A 16,721-nucleotide genomic window follows, 5' to 3' on the forward strand; every position below is an offset into this window, starting at 1 on the left:
ACATATTAAAACATTCCATATGTTTTAATATGTAAACATTTAAAAACCATCTGAATAGGCCTGCTGGAAGATACTTTTTTATTGCACTTCTTTAAAAAAAACCTTGCCTTTGGAAGAAGCAATTTCTTTTGCATTAGAAATAGTGCAAAAATGTTTCAGCTCTGTGCAGACAATACATTCTCTTTAATAAGAATTTTAAAATCATATGTTTTAGCTCATATTAATTTTAGAGGGGGGGAATCCTGACTATGAAAAACAAAATGGGTTTTCCTCATTTTCATGCTGGGGTAGCTTGAAATTTGAGATACCTAGGTGGCGCAACAGGTTAAACCACTGAGCTGCTGAACTTGCTCACTGAAAGGTTGGCAGTTCGAATCCAGGGAGAGTGTAAGTTCCCACTGTTAGGCCCAGCTTCTGACAACCTAGCAGTTTGAAAACATGCCAAATGTGAGTAGATCAATAGGTACCGCTCCTGTGGGAAGTCATGCTGGCCACATGACCTTGGAGGTGTCTACAGACAACACCGGCTCTTTGGCTTAGAAATGGAGATCAGCACCATCCCCCAGAGTTGTGCACAATTAGACTTAATGTCAGGGGAAACCTTTACTTCTACTTTACTTATTCTTTCAGAATAAGTATTCTTTACCTAGTGTGGATATCATCTCATCTTTATTTTCCAAAATGCAATGATCTGAAGTCTTAATTTTCTGTATGTGATATTGAAAAAAACACATGCACACTTACCCACTTTTAGTTTTTTCTGGAATCCATGATTTTGCTCATGTTGCCTTATCATCATGGAATTCCCAGGATATTGCATTTCAGGTTCTGTCATTCATGCATGCCACTGACATTTAATAACAACCTTCTTTTTGGCTGAAAGGATTTTATGAAACATTCATACTCCTTCAAGGAATGGGATTCTCAACTCAGGGAAACACTGGGCACAGACAGCAGAACTGAGTCAATGTAGTTGCTATGGAAGACAATTGCAGATAAGGGATACACTTGGTGTGATAACATCTTACACATCCACTCCTCATATTTATAGCCAAGCAAGACAATCACATGACTGCATATACACAGAGGGAGCACTAGAGCAAGGTGTATGTTACACCAGCAGCCAAACTGGCATCTGAATTTAGCCTTCACTCTGTGCACTAGGGTGCTGTGTCCTAATATCATAAATACCAAGGCTGAGAGATAGAGTTTTATTAATAGTGTGAGAGGTACTTATTGCTCAGCAACAGTCAGTAGCTCGGAGGTTATGGATATTGCATGCCAAGGTCTGAGATCTTTGTTGTTATGGAGTCAGCTCACCCGTTTTATTAGTTTGCTCTGCTCTCAGGAGGAAAGAGACCTTGATTTTGTGGAATAAAGTGTCAAATCAGGGAGTTGGGACTGCTATTTTTTTAAAAAAAAACTTGTACAAAGAACGTTTCAAGCTGCCAGTTTATCTTAAGAGAAATGAGTAAACAAACAACTAGCAATGTGGATCTCTCTGTGGCATTTGAGTTTGTTTTTTAAAAGAAACTCATGACAAGGATTTACATAAGATTGCAATATAGAGAAACACTTCATTTCCCTGGGCAGGATCAGAAAATGGAAGCCTCGGGGCCTATCCAGACACAAAAATAGGACTAGGAGTAAAGAACATTTTTTGCTCAAAGGCTCTACTCCCTCATGAAAAATGTTCTGGAGGAGAGCTTCATGTCAGTTGTGTGTAGATCTGAATCCCTTCCTTACTTTTGTCTGCACTCTGATTCCCCTTTTTTCTCTCTCAATTGTTCTCTCTTTCCATTTGTTCTTTTTTTCCATGGCTATCCTCAATCTATATATTTTTAAGATTCACTGGGGACTTGAAAACAGAATTACGATTCTCCACATCAACTCTACTTTTAAGTTATTGTGATAGCACACCTGAGCCTGTGGGAAAACTATATTGTCTGGCTTTACTTGGGGGCTATCTGATACCTTCTGTTAAGATTAAGACCCCTAGCATACAGAGGCACTTTAGGCAAGGTGAAAAGATAACCATATGAGTTTACTGAAACAAGATGAATAAAGGGTTAACTCCACCTGGTACTATCATAAGGTTACTTAAAACAATACATTACAAAAGGAGATTTTGCTGGTTGTACTCATCTCTCTGGAATCTTCTGCCTCTGAAGCAAAGCGATTGATTACAAGTTGTTGCTTACAAACTGTTTTAATCTGCTCTTCTGTGAAGCTTAGGCTGGCCAAAAGCCTCAGTTGTCCTTTGGACTGTTGGTATAATAATAATGCTAAATGCAGCAGGTTTGAATGCCTGTTTGGATTGCTTGGGCCTAGGATTCCAGACAATATCCAAGCCTTTAGTGACTGTAGAAAAAAGGAGGAGTCCAGCAAGAGAGCTCTATACAGGGAAATGGAATAGACCAACTAAGACCGGCCTTTGGAGGGATTTTAAACTCCACCCAAAAACTAATACAAAGGAAAGTCTCTACACTATTGGGAAGGCCTATAAACAGGGGGAAGTAAAACAGAGGAGAGGAGAAGGCAGAGCTAAGACTTCACAGTGGTCCTTCAAGAAATCTAGCGCAGACTAAATACTTCATCACAGTAGAGAATGGGTCCACTTTAAATCCGGTTGCTGCCTCCTGCAGAATTCTGAGGTTTGTAGTTTAGGGAGGAGCCTTTTACAGCCTCACTAAACTACAAACCCCAGAATTCTGCAGGAGACAGAAACCTGATTTAAAGTGGATTCATTTTCTGGTGTGATGAAGCAATAAAGATTATGGAGTTATTGCTTCCTTAGCAAGAAAGCTAGCCTTTAGACATCAGACTTCACATAAAATATTCAAAATGGTTGTCAGAATAATCCCAATTGGCATGTGTCTGCATGTGTCAAGAGAGGTTGCCAAATATTTGCTATTTTGTGCCACTAGCAAAACCCTAAAGCGTGTGGCAGTTTTTCTTCTAATCGGAAAGATCTGAGCAGAGCTGTTAATAACAAGATGGCTTGGAAGTTTCGCAGGCATAGAGTTGCCATAAATTGGTCAATTTAATATAAAAAGATATAATGAGCAAGACTTGGAACCCAGAAGCTCACGGTTGCCTCTCTCCTACTTCTGTCTCTGGAATGCCCTGTTTTATGGCTTCACGAAAGCTCTCATCCACAGAAATGGAACTAGGAGCATATCTTCCACCTGGCAGAGCAACACACTTGCAACCCCCATCCTCTTAACTGGCAAACATTTCAACGCCAACTTAACCTTCTCCAGTCAGCAGTTCTGGAAGATAAGGATTGTTCTGCAAGTCAAGAGTTAAACTGGAGAATTTCAGTAAAATTCTTTAACAAAAATATCTTTCTTGGACCCTAGGGGAATTGTAAATCAATAGCAAAACAGCAAAAATGTAAACACGAAGCAGTTATACTTAGTCCTGTTTTGTTTTTAAAATCACATTAAAGTTTATTAAAATCTGATTTCAGCACCAAGAGCTTGTCAGTCATCAAAGCACTTTTGATACTGTAAAACTAGAGCAGTTGGCTCCTTGCATGTTGTTTTTATCTCCATAACTAAATGAGCCAGAGGTTTACATTTTTTCTTTTTACAGACAACAGCTGACAATAATGGGAAGGAGCCTGAAGTCAGTCCACACCCTGTAGTTATGTCCCTGAATTCACATGCATTTTATATTAGGCTAATTTGTCCTCCTCCTCTCCTGACATTCAGATATATATATATATATATATATATATATATATATATATATATATCATACTTGAGGGCAAGAATTTATGGTCAAAGGGAGGAATTGCTTGAGGCACACAGTAGTAAGTATTTCCTTTTGGTTTTGACTGTGGTCAGAGCTGGGTGGGATTGTGAGAGCGCATCTCTTAGTCATCATTTCTGGAAGCAAATACACATTTGCTACGGTGGGCGAGCGGGCGGGTGAAAGAGGATCTGGATCTGTAGCACAGTTTGTTTAGTAACACCACAACCAGCAACTGCACCTCCTTCTCTGGAAGTGATAGGCTCCGTTCCATTCTTTTACTTGGTCTTTCAACAGAGAAGGTTTTCCCCTCTTGCTTCAGAGGAAACAGCAAAACACAAAATTGAACAAATTGCCTTATCAAGTAGGTCTACCTTTTTGAAAAATCTAACAACTGTCAAGTGATTTTACCCAATAGAAAAATTCCTGGAATCATTTTATTTGTGCTGTGAGTATTGCAGTGTATTGGCATATAGTTAAAGTTGACATCTTCAAAGAAAAGTGGAGCGCCTCATACCTGTTTCTGTGAGCCCAAAGTCTGGGACATTGCTTTTAGAAAGGAATTCATCGTGCTCTTCTTACGAAGTCCCCAAAGAGTAATGTTATATTTTTCATTGCTAGAGATTAAGTATTAGTATTTAGTTAAAATCTAATCTGTTTCTTCTAGAACTGATAAATGAAAAATTAGAAAGGAGTCATGAAAAAATAAAGTATAGATTTTTTTTAGGAATAGCTTTCTTAACTTACCATGGGAACCTTAAACTTACCATGAAAACCGTAAGTGGTGGCCAGGGGAGCTTTTGCACAATTAAAACTTGTGCACCAACCTTGGGAAGTCTGACTTGGCCACGGTGGTCCACACTCTGGTTATATCCCATATAGATTACTGCAATGCACCCTACGTGGGGCTGCCTTTGAAGACTGTTTGGAAACTCCAACTGGTCCAGTGGACAGCAGCCAGGTTGCCCACTGGTGCAGCACTCAGGAAGCATACAACTCCCCTGTTGTGTCAGCTCCACTGGCTGCGAGTCTGCTACCGAGCACAATTCAAAGTGTGGGCTTTAGCCTATAAAGCCCTAAATGATTCTAGTCCAGGCCACCTGTCCAAACGTATCTTCCCCTATGAACCAGCTCAGAAATTAAGATCATCTGGGGAGGCCCTGCTCTCGGTCCTGTCTGCCTCACAAGTACAGCTGACGGGGATGAGAGACAGGGCCTTTTCAGTGGTGGTCCCTCAGTTGTGGAACTCCCTCCCTAGTGACATCAGATCAGCCCCCTCCCTACTAGCCTTCAGGAAGAGACTCAAAACCTGACTTTGGGAGCAGGCTTTTGAAAATTAGAGCAATACAGTATACCAAATATAGAATTATGTGAAATTTGTCCTTGGAATGGCCTTAGACCTTGAACCCTGGATGCTGTGTTTTCCTTTGAATGTATTTTAACTATGTCTAATACGTTGTAATTTTAAACTATTTTTATGTGAATTTGTTGTTTTGAGGCACAGTGTATTTGCCATTGTAAGCCGCCTCGAGTCCCCCTGCTGGGGTAGAGCAAGGCAGGGTATAAATATGGCAAATAAAATAAATAAATAAATAAATAAATAAATAAATAAATAACAGCAAACTTTATTGAAATGAATTACTTCCATTGGAAGTTATCCTAGAGTAACCTTCTTGGAATTTGCTGGGCCCTCCAGGGCAACTCTATGATAACTCCTGGTGGAAACGTGCCATAGAATCATCTGGAAAATTCCTAGTGAACACATTTTGTTGGACATTGGTAAATTAAACTGTGGGTACCAATCATGGAAGTTCATCAGGGAAGAGTAAACGGGAGACAGAGATGTGAGCGCATCTATAGATGGAGTTGCCAACCATGGTTGCAAAGCTCGTTGTACACCTTTACACTCAATGCACAATAGACCACTCATCTTTCTTTCCATGCATTCAGGACTATTCTGGTTGTGGATCATTTTGAAATACAGCTTCATGTTTAATTGTAATAATTCAAAGGGCAATTACCAGGACAACAATAACTGTCACAAGGCTATCACTATCAGATATATCGGACTCCAATAAATACGTTTCACATCTGTATTGTCATATTTTAGTACGTGTCATCATCAAATGTCTCTGCAAGTTGACCCAAAACCGCAAATACTGGAATAAAAATGTGTTCCTCTGTATATTGAGTGAAAGTAGTATCTGACAGTTGCCTTGTGGTTTGGAAATGTGTGTTGCAATGGATATTGTGAAATATTATGTAATAAATTAACAGAAAATTCTTGCCCTAGCAGGGAGTATTACTAAATACATGCTCAGTAAAAGCATACAGTTAATCAATTTGCCTTGAAACTGTCAAAAAAAGGTATTTTTCTATTAAGCATTCTCCAGCTGTGGGGGAAGGTTCAGATGTCTAGAAGATCTCAAATTTACAAATTTAGCAGCACAAGATTACATATATGATATATACAGGCATATTCGTGTGACTTTATGGGATCTAATGCCAAACAAAAATAGCTAGAATCATATTGCTTAAATGTTAAAAGTACACCAAAAGCTTATGGTTCTGACTAGGCCTGTACAACCTGTGGCCCTGCAGATGTTTGGGACTCAGACTCTCAGATCCCATAGCCAGTTTATCCAATGGTCAGGAATTCTGTGAGCTGAAGTCCACAATTCCTGGAGGGCCACAGTTTGTGCAGGCCTAGTCCAAAACTTAACATACATTGAGATTTTATTAAAGTGCCACATGCCTCGCTCTAAACCACAGTGGAGGAATGTGTAGTCCTCCATAATTACTAGATACCATCCCCATTGGCCTCAGTCAATGGTTGTTGTGCTCCAACATCTGGAGGGTCACAGGTTCATTATAGCTGATGGTTTCCTTCCATCCAAAGAATTGTATTACTATGACCATCATCAATTAACATAATTACAAAAAGTAGATATAACCTACTATAACCAGTAGATATAGTTCCATCAATGATTAAAAAAATGAGAGCTAAGGAAATTTAAGCTTTTTTAAGAAAACAAAATTGGCACCAAAAAAACCCTACAAAATAAACCTTCTTTGTGGGAGCATGCCACCACCTTTGTGCATTTGGCTGAATGGGTTTATGATTCCTCAAACACAGATTGAACAACGTGTAGCAATCCCCCTGGGCTGAAAATGCTACTGCTTAACACCAGGTCAGTAAACGGTAAAACAGCTGCCATTCAGGACTTGATCTTGGATGAGTATGCTGACTTGGTGTATATTACAAAGAACTGACTAGAGGAGACTGGGGCAGTCAGTCTCTTCTGTCCACCAGGATTCTCTGTGCAGAAGCATGGTCTGATCTGGCCATGGTGGTACATGCCTTGGTACCATCCTGGTTGGATTAATGTTCCCGCTCTACATGAAGCTGTCTTTGAAAACTGCTCGGAAACTTCAGTTGGTTCAAAGAGCAGCTGCCAGACTGTTAACTGTGGCTAGTTACAGGGAGCATACAACTCCTCTGTTGGAACAGCTCATTGGCTGCCAACCTGTTTCCGAGAACAATTCGAAATGCTGGTTTTGACCTACAAAGTCCTATATGGCTCTGGTACAGGCTTTCTGAAAGCCCGTGTCTCTTTCTCTGAATCTGGGAGACATTTATGATCTACTGGGGAGGGCCTTCTCTCAGTCCCACCACCCATTCAAGCACACTTGGTGGGAACATGGGGGCAATAGTTGCTCCCAGGCTGTAGAACTCCCTCTCAAGAGTAACCAGAATGGCCCCATCCCTGTTGGACTTCCACAAGCAGGTCAAGACCTTCCTCTGCCAACAGGCTTTTGGGGAAGGGTAAGGGGCAGGCTTTGGGGAGGTTGGGTGGGATTGGGGAGGCCATGAGTTTTAAATGCCATTTGAAGGGGAAAAGGTGTGGTATAGATATTTTATATTTTTTTAAAAGAAAGAAAAAATAACCTTTCAGGTAACGTTACTCAAATCTTCTCACATCACTTTTGCTGTGCAGGGTTGATGGGAATTTTAATCCAAAATTCATACCATGTAGTGAAGAACATTTTACCATTAGGATTCCTTGGGGTTCTCTTAAGGCATGGAAATTAGATGACGAACTAGTTACAGCAGGGATATTAGAAAACTTTTTTTCCAAGCAGTTTAAAGAATGATTGGAAAAGGCCTGGAAAAAAAATCAGGCAGTTAATCAGCTAAAGAAGCCTTAACTGAAGCTGGATCTACACAGCCCTATATTCCAGGATCTGATCCCGGATTATCTGCTTTGAAATGGATTATATGAGTCTACACTGCCAGATATTCTGGATCAGGTCCTGGCACATAGGGGAATGTGGAAGGGGCCTGACTGCCTACATGACTACAAATAAAGATATAAACACATACTTTTGAAGATCGCATACTTCTGTGATAAATTCTATCAAATCTTAGAAAAATTCCTCTTCCAAGAAAACACCTTTCTTCTGCAGCATCCCATTGTATGAATGAATCATGTTCAGCTTTTAGTCACAGGCAGAATAGTTAGTTTACTTATAGTGCAACCCTATACTTGTCTACTCAGGATAAGGAGAAATCATCCGGTGTACATTTTGATAAGAATTACCCAGGTTGACAAATCTTGAATCAATATGTAGATGCAACAATGGCTTTTGTCATTTTCATTCTTTCAGCATTTTCTGATATAATTTTCCAAAGAATACATATATTAGGAAAACTGTATACATGTAAAAATGTGTGTGTTAGCAGTAAAATGTAGAAAATTGAAGTACATTTTAATACAATAGCACTTGCAGTAGGGACTAGAAAATACCTAGGGAAAAGATGTATTAAAATGGGTGTTCTTAAGAAAATATACTGTAAACATACATGGATGTTTTCATTGATTTAGAAAGTTGCTGAAGTGGAAGGGATGATGTTAAGATTGGGACAATGACAAGTAAAAATTAATTCATTCCACCCAATCCAGAAATAATCTCTGCTGAATCCAACAAGATTTATCTCAGTGGGAGTATGTGTATGATTATAGCCTGAATATTGTAAGCCTTCTGGATACAGAAACTGAACGGGTTTACTAAAGCTGAACTTGGCATATTCCAACTGTAGACCATTATTCCTTTCATCAACACATTCTGATAGCTTTTGATCAGACTTTCTTTCCCTCCCTCAAAGCCAACTAGCAAAACAAGTTACTAAACAGAAAAATAAGATGCAAAACGTAAAAAGAAAACAAGGTGAGAATTAAATTCTTTATTACAAAAAAAAGCCATAAGTGATGGTTTTTTTAAAGATATATTTGTTATTTTTGTCTAAAAATAAATATTTCATATGGAATCTTGATTAGCCAGTGTGGCTAGTGAATTCTTTTCTTGCCACATAACAGATAAACAGTAGCACCAATAAATAAAATGATCGTAAAATTTTCTATATTTCTGGGATGGGAGAAGTTTACATATATAAAAATCGTAGTGTCTATTTAATCTGAATCACACATATACATAAACATATATATATATATATACACACACACATACATATAACCAAATATATATATAATATGTAGATGTATAATCCTTGACTCAAAAGGAATGTGTAGGGATGGGTGTTAGAGATATTAATTAAATAACTGATCATGCTACTGACTCTGCCAACAATTTGTGAAAGACTGGATGGAACAAAAGAGTTAAAATTTTATACATAACAGTACAAAAAAGAGGTACGCTTTATAAATAGTAAAATTAAATATTAAAGAATACTGAAAAATACCTAGTTTAAATTATTTTTTAATTTCTATTTTTTAAAAAGGGATATTAAACAAGTATATAGAACAATGTTTGTCACCTTGCGCAGCATAGATATCTACATTTCAGTTATGCATACACACACTACACACATTCAGACGCACAGACACACTCATACAAAATCCACACCACATTGGTTTTTGGCTGGAAGGAGATTCCATAGTGGTTAATCATTACGCTTGACACAAGTTGATTTTAGGCCAGCTTTTGATTTCTCCACAGAGTGTGTAGAATTTGGGCATACACTTCAACCCTGCAAAGGGAACAGAAAGCGAGCTTCTACACTTGGAAAAGGAGGGCTGACTACACTGTTCTACATGCCATATTTAACACTCAACAAATCCCCAACAATGGGTTAGGATGTGTATTTGCAGTATCAACCAGATGGTTAGCTCTATCAGTTTCAAGAATGCCAAATCTCTTGTGAGGAGTGGGGGGGAATACAGGATTTTTCAATACTACATTTCAGGAGAAAGAATATCTCAGATTCCATCCCTACATTCCATCATTAAATATACCAAGGCAACCAAGATTTTGAAACCTGATCTTGCCTAGTGACATCTCTGAAGTCACTAGACAAGCCACAGATCCATGCATCCAGTAGTGCATAGGTGCATACACCTATATACTAGATGCTATCTAATGGTACATAAATTATTTAGGAATTGGGGGGGGGGAGTCAGACAGGCTGTTTCTAAGCCTAGTAATATCTACCCCCCTTGTTTTCTGCTTACAGCCTTTCAGAACCTGTCTGCAGGAGCATCACAGGTGTTGGGTACAATCCACAGGAAGATGGAATCATTGCTACTTTTGCAGGGTCAAAGTACTACAGAAATAGTCAAAGAAAAGTTTCCAGTGGATTGTACCTATGGCTCCTTATACTACACTTGCCAAAGCAACCAGTATGGCCCCACTATTGCCATGAGCTTGTCAGTAAAGCCAGACAAGGCCAACAAATTCTTGGGGAAGTCAACAAGCTTCAAGTATTTCAAGTACATTGTTGTCTTTGAACTTGCAGCCTGCATTTCCTTTCCAGAGCAGAATGCTTCCCAGATGCCTAGTGATTTGGGTTGCTTGTTTCAAGTGTTTTAAGTTGGAAGGCACTGAGTATTATGGCCTCAACCAACGTAAGCATCTCTGTATCCCTTAATCAAAATCTGAGCCCATTCAAGTGGATTCTCATCAACTGGACAAATCCAAAGGGGTCCAAAACACAATTATCTAGTTAGGGTCAATTTAGAGGGGCAAAAACTGTGCGTAGCCAAAAGGAGTCAAAGGTGCATCTTGCAGTTTTATAGTGGCTTCAAAGTGGGCCTGACATTAACAACACAGCACCAACTAACCTATAATTCATCTAAAAATTAACTGTACTTTATTCTAAAAAGAAGTTGAGTAATGCTGCAAAGACCTAAAGAGCCCTAAAATAGCAGCCACTGTGGGGCTCTAGCAATCCTAGCCAGGCTCTGCAGATGCGTGGGTTTCTAGTGCAAAAGCAGCTCTCTCAAGATCAATGGGAGTAGTCGTATCAACAATAGACTTACATAGATCATTCAGCATGTCAGGCAACTCTGATGGGTGCCTTCCACCAAATGCTCTGCCCTCATCACAACAACCTGCCCCATCGTGATGGCAGGTTGAGGTGGAACATATCTGGAAGGCACGCACAGTTGGGAATGTTGACCTAAGGCCTAAAGTTTCAAATGAAACATATGGGGGAATTTTGCATCCTTTACATTATCTAAAGATGCACATTACTAAAAGAGAGTTCTTGTCCAGGTGAGCATCAACTTCCAGAAAACAATGTGAGGTTTACATGGAAAATAATATTAAGAGATTGCAAAACATGGATTGTTGGTCTCTCTATGCTTTACAGTAGCCCTGTCCACACATTACTCATATGAATTTGGTTAAGCACAGTGAAAGTGGTAATAGGCTAGACATTTAGCTTCATGCTGTTCTTCCCAAGCTAATGTCACAGGATTCAGTTATCACCCCTTAAGCGGAGAACTCCCACCTTCAGGAAGACTCCTTGTGCATTTGTGAACTCTTTTGAGAGGTGGAATTAAAAACATAACCCAACATTTCCCCAATTCACAAGAATGAACATTTGAATTGGGCTAGTGTCCTGTTAAGTAAGTTTCTGTTGCAACTAAAGACATATTCCGGTAAAGAAGGCAGCATATTGTTAGGATAGGTGACATTCTCAAAAAAGCAGTAATTAGATGACTTCACCCCACTCATCATTCCAATAAAGCAGTGGAAGTGTGCATACTTTAAAAAAAAAAGACCTAAGTAGTAATTGCAGCACAGCATACAATGCCTGGACAGTCATGTCACAACAGATTGAGAATCTTCATAAATTCACAGCACTAGAAGTAGCCTCTCATTGGACACTTCACAGGCCTACAAATTTACCCACCCAATTTTGAATGCATTAGGACCCCAAATGCCTGTATGGTTGCATTCAAATACCAACCCCATATACACTCACTCACACATCCTTGCCTATTGTACATATATACTTTAGATTAATATCCCTTTCCGGAGATGTTCCATAAGCGTCTTCAGTGGCAGCTCTGTGCATAATCATGGCAGACAGTCCTGTTCAACTGCCTGGCAATATACCAGTCCCCATTCTTGCTTCCATGTTCTGCTAGCTATATATAAATATATGTTATCTCCTTTACTTAAGTAGCCAACAGGGAGGAAGATTGCAGATTCCAGTGATGCCTTCTAGAGTCCTTGCATCAGCAGGCTCACCATCGTTAAGGCCAGAATGTAGATCCATGACAAAGTTTCCGTTGCAAGTGAATATAAAAATGCACACCAATGTCCCAGCAAAGCAGGCAGGTTGTGAGCCAAAGGAGGAGAGAGCTGACAGCATCCCTCAGTCCCAAAGCGATAGAGTCCTTTTTTTTTTTTGACCTTTTGACCCATAGTATTCCACGGTGCCATCTTTGGAGTCACCTGCCTCTTCCTCTCTTCTACAAGTTTCTCTCACCACATCGGAGAGAACAAATTGAGGGTAGCAGACTAGTTTTGCTTTAGACAGTCAGCAAGAGTATGAAAGTTAAAACTGAGCAATGACTAAGGCCCAATCAGAGTTTCTTCCCAAGTAGCCCACTTGTGTCCACAGCAGTTGAATATATCCAGTGAAGATACCAATGTTAGCAATGTTTCTAAAACTCAGAAGATATGTATGTATATGTATACATATGCGCATATATATATATATATACACACACACATACCCACACATATACATTTTATATATTATTCATGTGAAATGGGAGTCCCCAAAATATACACCACTCCATTCTCCCTGGCTCCACTATTTAGCAGCATGACAAGGAAAGTTTCTCAATAAAACCAGTCCAAATCCAAAAGGTGAATTCTGTGCGGGTCCTCGGGGAATGTTCCTTCCGGAGTCCATCGTCCGTACTCAAAAAAGTGCTGTGCTCAACCGATCCTTCATTTTAGTGTTCATTTGGATTAGTGTTTCTTGACCAGGCGAGATAATCAGGCTCCAGATCCAAGGCTGTTCCCCACCCCACCCTTCCCCTTTCTTCTCTGCTGCTCACCGTCGTGGCTTTTCACATCTGTTAAAGAGAGACGGAAAAGGAGGAGAGGTTATGCTTATGCACAAAGCGAGAAAAGGCCTACAGCACTAGAAGAAATCAGGATAAACTGATTTTCTATGTAATCCATACAAATTGGGTGAAAAAGGTGACCGAGGTCAGTTTTAAAGCGAAAGAAGGGGAGAGTAAACTGCATTTCCTCCCCCTTTTGCCCAAATTAGAAAAATGTGAGCAGAAAATGATTTCCCATTCAAAATTGATTTTTCATACCTTCATTCTCTTCTACTCACACATGCACAGGCTTAACACATGCATACAAATAACCTGCATCATTCCCAGTCTAGACTTTTTCATTTTACTTTTGAGGAGGTGCAGCCAAACAAAGCCACAAGTGTCTCGTGCAGGCAAAAGAAAACAAAATAGAGTGTCTCATTCCACTGTTTGCCAAGAGGCAGAGGTTAGTACCTGAACAGAGCAGCAACAGCAAGTTTGGAGCAAAAGCGGGAGAAAGAAGAAGAAATGTGGATGTATTCTTTAAAGATCCAGATTTCATAAATTCCTCATGAGACAGGCAGAAAGTTCATCTGAAGCAGTCTGTTAATAACCGCAATGATGAGTGTAACCTGTTTCTCTTCCCAAAGCACCAGCCCTACATTGCCTTAAATACTAGCTGTTACTCTGTGCAGGTGAGAAACCAACAGAAGCAGGGCAAACAATTCTCAATTCAATAGATTTTTTTTCCCCGCAAATGGGAACAGCTCTATGCTTTCTGTAAAGATGATTTTAAGTGTACACATGGTCGTTTGAGAGAAAGCTATGAAGGTCAAGGGCAGGGAACCGTCTGTTTTCTCTCCAGGGACAACTTCAGCAGGGTGAACTGTAACTCAAGAAGAGCAGCCTCTCTTCTCTCTCCACCACCAGGCATCTACACTCAGGTTACACTCCATCATAAGATTCCTCTGCATAAGGAGCAGATCTTCCAATTGGCAAAGAATGGGTAATGCCTTACAAAAAAAAAATGGCCAACACCATTGAGTATGTGACAGCACAGTTTTCTAGAGTGGAAGAGACTTCTGTCTGCTCTTCCACTCTCAGCTACTGTATACTATCCCTTCGTGTCTCCCAAACATAAATACACTAACAGTATTGGGAACAAAAAAATAAGCCCAACTTCTTCTGACATTGAGTTTATCAGCCAGGTTTCTCTCTCTTGCTTGTCAGGGAAAAGCCAAGCCAGAGGGCAGTAGTCAAACAACAGATGGAATGTCTGTCATTTGATTGTTCACACTGCTGGATGTAGTGAATTGTCACATGGCCCTATCTCCCAAAAGAGAGCCAGTGTGGTGGTGATTTGAGCACTAGACTATGACTAGAGACTACAATCTGAATCTCTATTCAACTACAGAAACCACTTGCACAAGTTGCACCCTCTCAGCCTCAGAAGAGGGTAAAGGCAACTACCTTCAGAATAAATCTTGTCTAGAAAACCTTACAGTCATGATAGATCAGAAATGTGATGCTGTAGGCACACAACATCACATATCCCCCCAAAACATAATTCTGAAGAAAGCTTTATTGTTATGTCCAAAGCCAACTAGTATACACTAGTTCTGGGCTGCCTTTTATTGCTACAAGCCAGAAATAGGGATATTGAAGCAGACCTTAAGGCCTTATACTGCATTCCTACAGCTTAGCTTTAAGTGGACACTCCACAACCTTGCATCTTGAAAATATAAAGCAGAGGGCAATGTCTGTGAGCAAGGGACTGGTTACACCACCCAGCTTCCTACTGGGTTAGGCATATCCTTGTATACAAGAATGAACCACCTCATTCTGGAGGAGCACATTCAATGTGAGGATCAACTATAACCAGTCACTCCAACCAAGCCTTATCAGAATGCAGAAAAGTCATACATTCAGACTGGCAACACCAGCCTTTTCCATCTGCTTCCTCCCTATCCTGGTCAAGCAGAGGAAAGGAGAGATGAAAGTACTTTGGCGCCAGAAGCAAGCAAGCAGAAAACGCTCTCATTCACTCACTTGTGCTCTCTCAGAGCATGTGTATGTGTGCATTTACTCATGTCTTGCACGCATGTGTATGTGGGGATTTTTTCCCCACTTTCATTCTTCAGGACACAAACCTGCAAGTGCGCTCGTTTAACTCAAGCTGCCTCGACTTGCAACGTGAGTCTGTGAATTTGCAGGAACATTTACAGGTCTGGGGATCTTGTTTGTACAAGTGCTTTCTCCTTTCTGAGCAAGGTTCACAGTGACTGCAAAAAGGCAAAAGGAAAGAGGTCTAAGCTACAGCGCTTTAGCGGGAAGAAACTTACACATGCAACACCCTAACACATTGAAGCACTCCCGCCCCCGCCTCCAATCCCTTCCCACCCCCCACACCCAGCATTGCCCATCTAGAGCACTGCTGTATGGGTGGTGGATATTCCCCAATGGCATTCTAACACTTGCAGTAGCAGTTTTTTTAAAAAAAGAGACAAACAGAAATGGGCTCTCTGCAGCTGCATAAATCCACAAATCCTGCATTAGTCCAATTTGCTGAGGGAGACGTTGAGAGAGAGCCTCATTATGTTAATAGAGGCCCCTGAGCCAGTAGCTCAGTAGCAGGATACCCAGGGGCATTTCCCCCTAAGTAAAACCTCTCACTAATGTCAACTAGAATGACATCTTTACTAAAAAAAAAAAAAAAAAGAGCTGGAGAGAGGAGCCTAGCACTTGAACCCAGCTGTTCTTATTCAGTTTATTTATATTTTTTCTTGAGGGAATGAATAAAGACTGCAGTCCATCCAAGGCCCCTCCTGCTCCAGACCTGCCATTTAAAATTCTTGGCAATGCAGGATTTTGTGAATGAAAGTCGGAGAGGAAGAAAAAGGGGAAATCCACCAAAATCCGGCAAAGAGAAAGAGAGAACATGTCTCACTTTCCCCAGTTTCCTCTTCATTCCTTTCCTCTCTGGTTAGTGTTTTCCTGATAATCCAAACACACACACTCACAAATATAAACATGCGTGAATTGCAAGCACAAAGCCCTGGGCATCAACTTCCTGAACAGTCACAGGCTTAAAAAGACAACTGAGGGGGAAATTAAGGGAAGGAAGGAAGGAAGGAAGGAAGAAGGGAAAATCACATCAAGGCATTGCAGGGTGCATTGACGGCAAAACAAAATGAAGCCTATCTGTCCTTTCATGAAGCTGTGATTTCAGAAGAGAAAGAATTACAAGAAGAAAAATGATTACAACCATTTTATGCTTCTACTCTCAACATGGCAAAGCTTCATCACCAATGACACCACCCCAGCACCATGAATGAGCCATTTTGAGAAATGGGCAGAAATGATGTTTGTATTATTGTTGTATTATTATTATTATTATTATTATTATTATTATTATTATTATTGCAAGCAGCTGCTTTGATCTGAGGGGATGTGACAATAGGAAATGGGGAAAGGACAGATTTTACAAGCACATGATGCAAAACGTACAGGTTTTGTGGTTTATACCGGCCTCTCCTGCGCTTTCTCTTTTGACCCTTCCCCTTTCCTCGCTTTGATTTTCTGGAAGAAAAACAAAACAAA

General features: G+C 40.2%; 1 protein-coding gene across 4 annotated transcripts in view; it reads right to left on the bottom strand.

Annotated features, from left to right (window-relative positions):
• Positions 1–8,986: 8,986 nt before the first annotated feature.
• The window catches only part of VEGFA (vascular endothelial growth factor A), a 31,818-nt gene continuing 24,083 nt past the window's right edge, over positions 8,987–16,721 (bottom strand). The window contains exons 6-8 of one of the 4 annotated variants that reach the window (XM_060754039.2): positions 16,629–16,700; positions 15,272–15,403; positions 8,987–13,151 (exon numbers count right to left, since the gene is read on the bottom strand). In XM_060754039.2, the coding sequence (XP_060610022.1) occupies positions 13,130–13,151; positions 15,272–15,403; positions 16,629–16,700 (226 nt within the window). In that variant the 3' untranslated portion in view covers positions 8,987–13,129. The remainder of the gene's footprint in view (positions 13,152–15,271; positions 15,404–16,628; positions 16,701–16,721) is intronic. The other 3 variants (XM_067464331.1, XM_060754040.2, XM_060754042.2) reach the window with 3 other exon arrangements.

The sequence above is a fragment of the Anolis sagrei genome, chromosome 1 (assembly GCF_037176765.1).
Source record: "Anolis sagrei isolate rAnoSag1 chromosome 1, rAnoSag1.mat, whole genome shotgun sequence".
Taxonomy (NCBI): Eukaryota; Metazoa; Chordata; class Lepidosauria; order Squamata; family Dactyloidae; genus Anolis; species Anolis sagrei.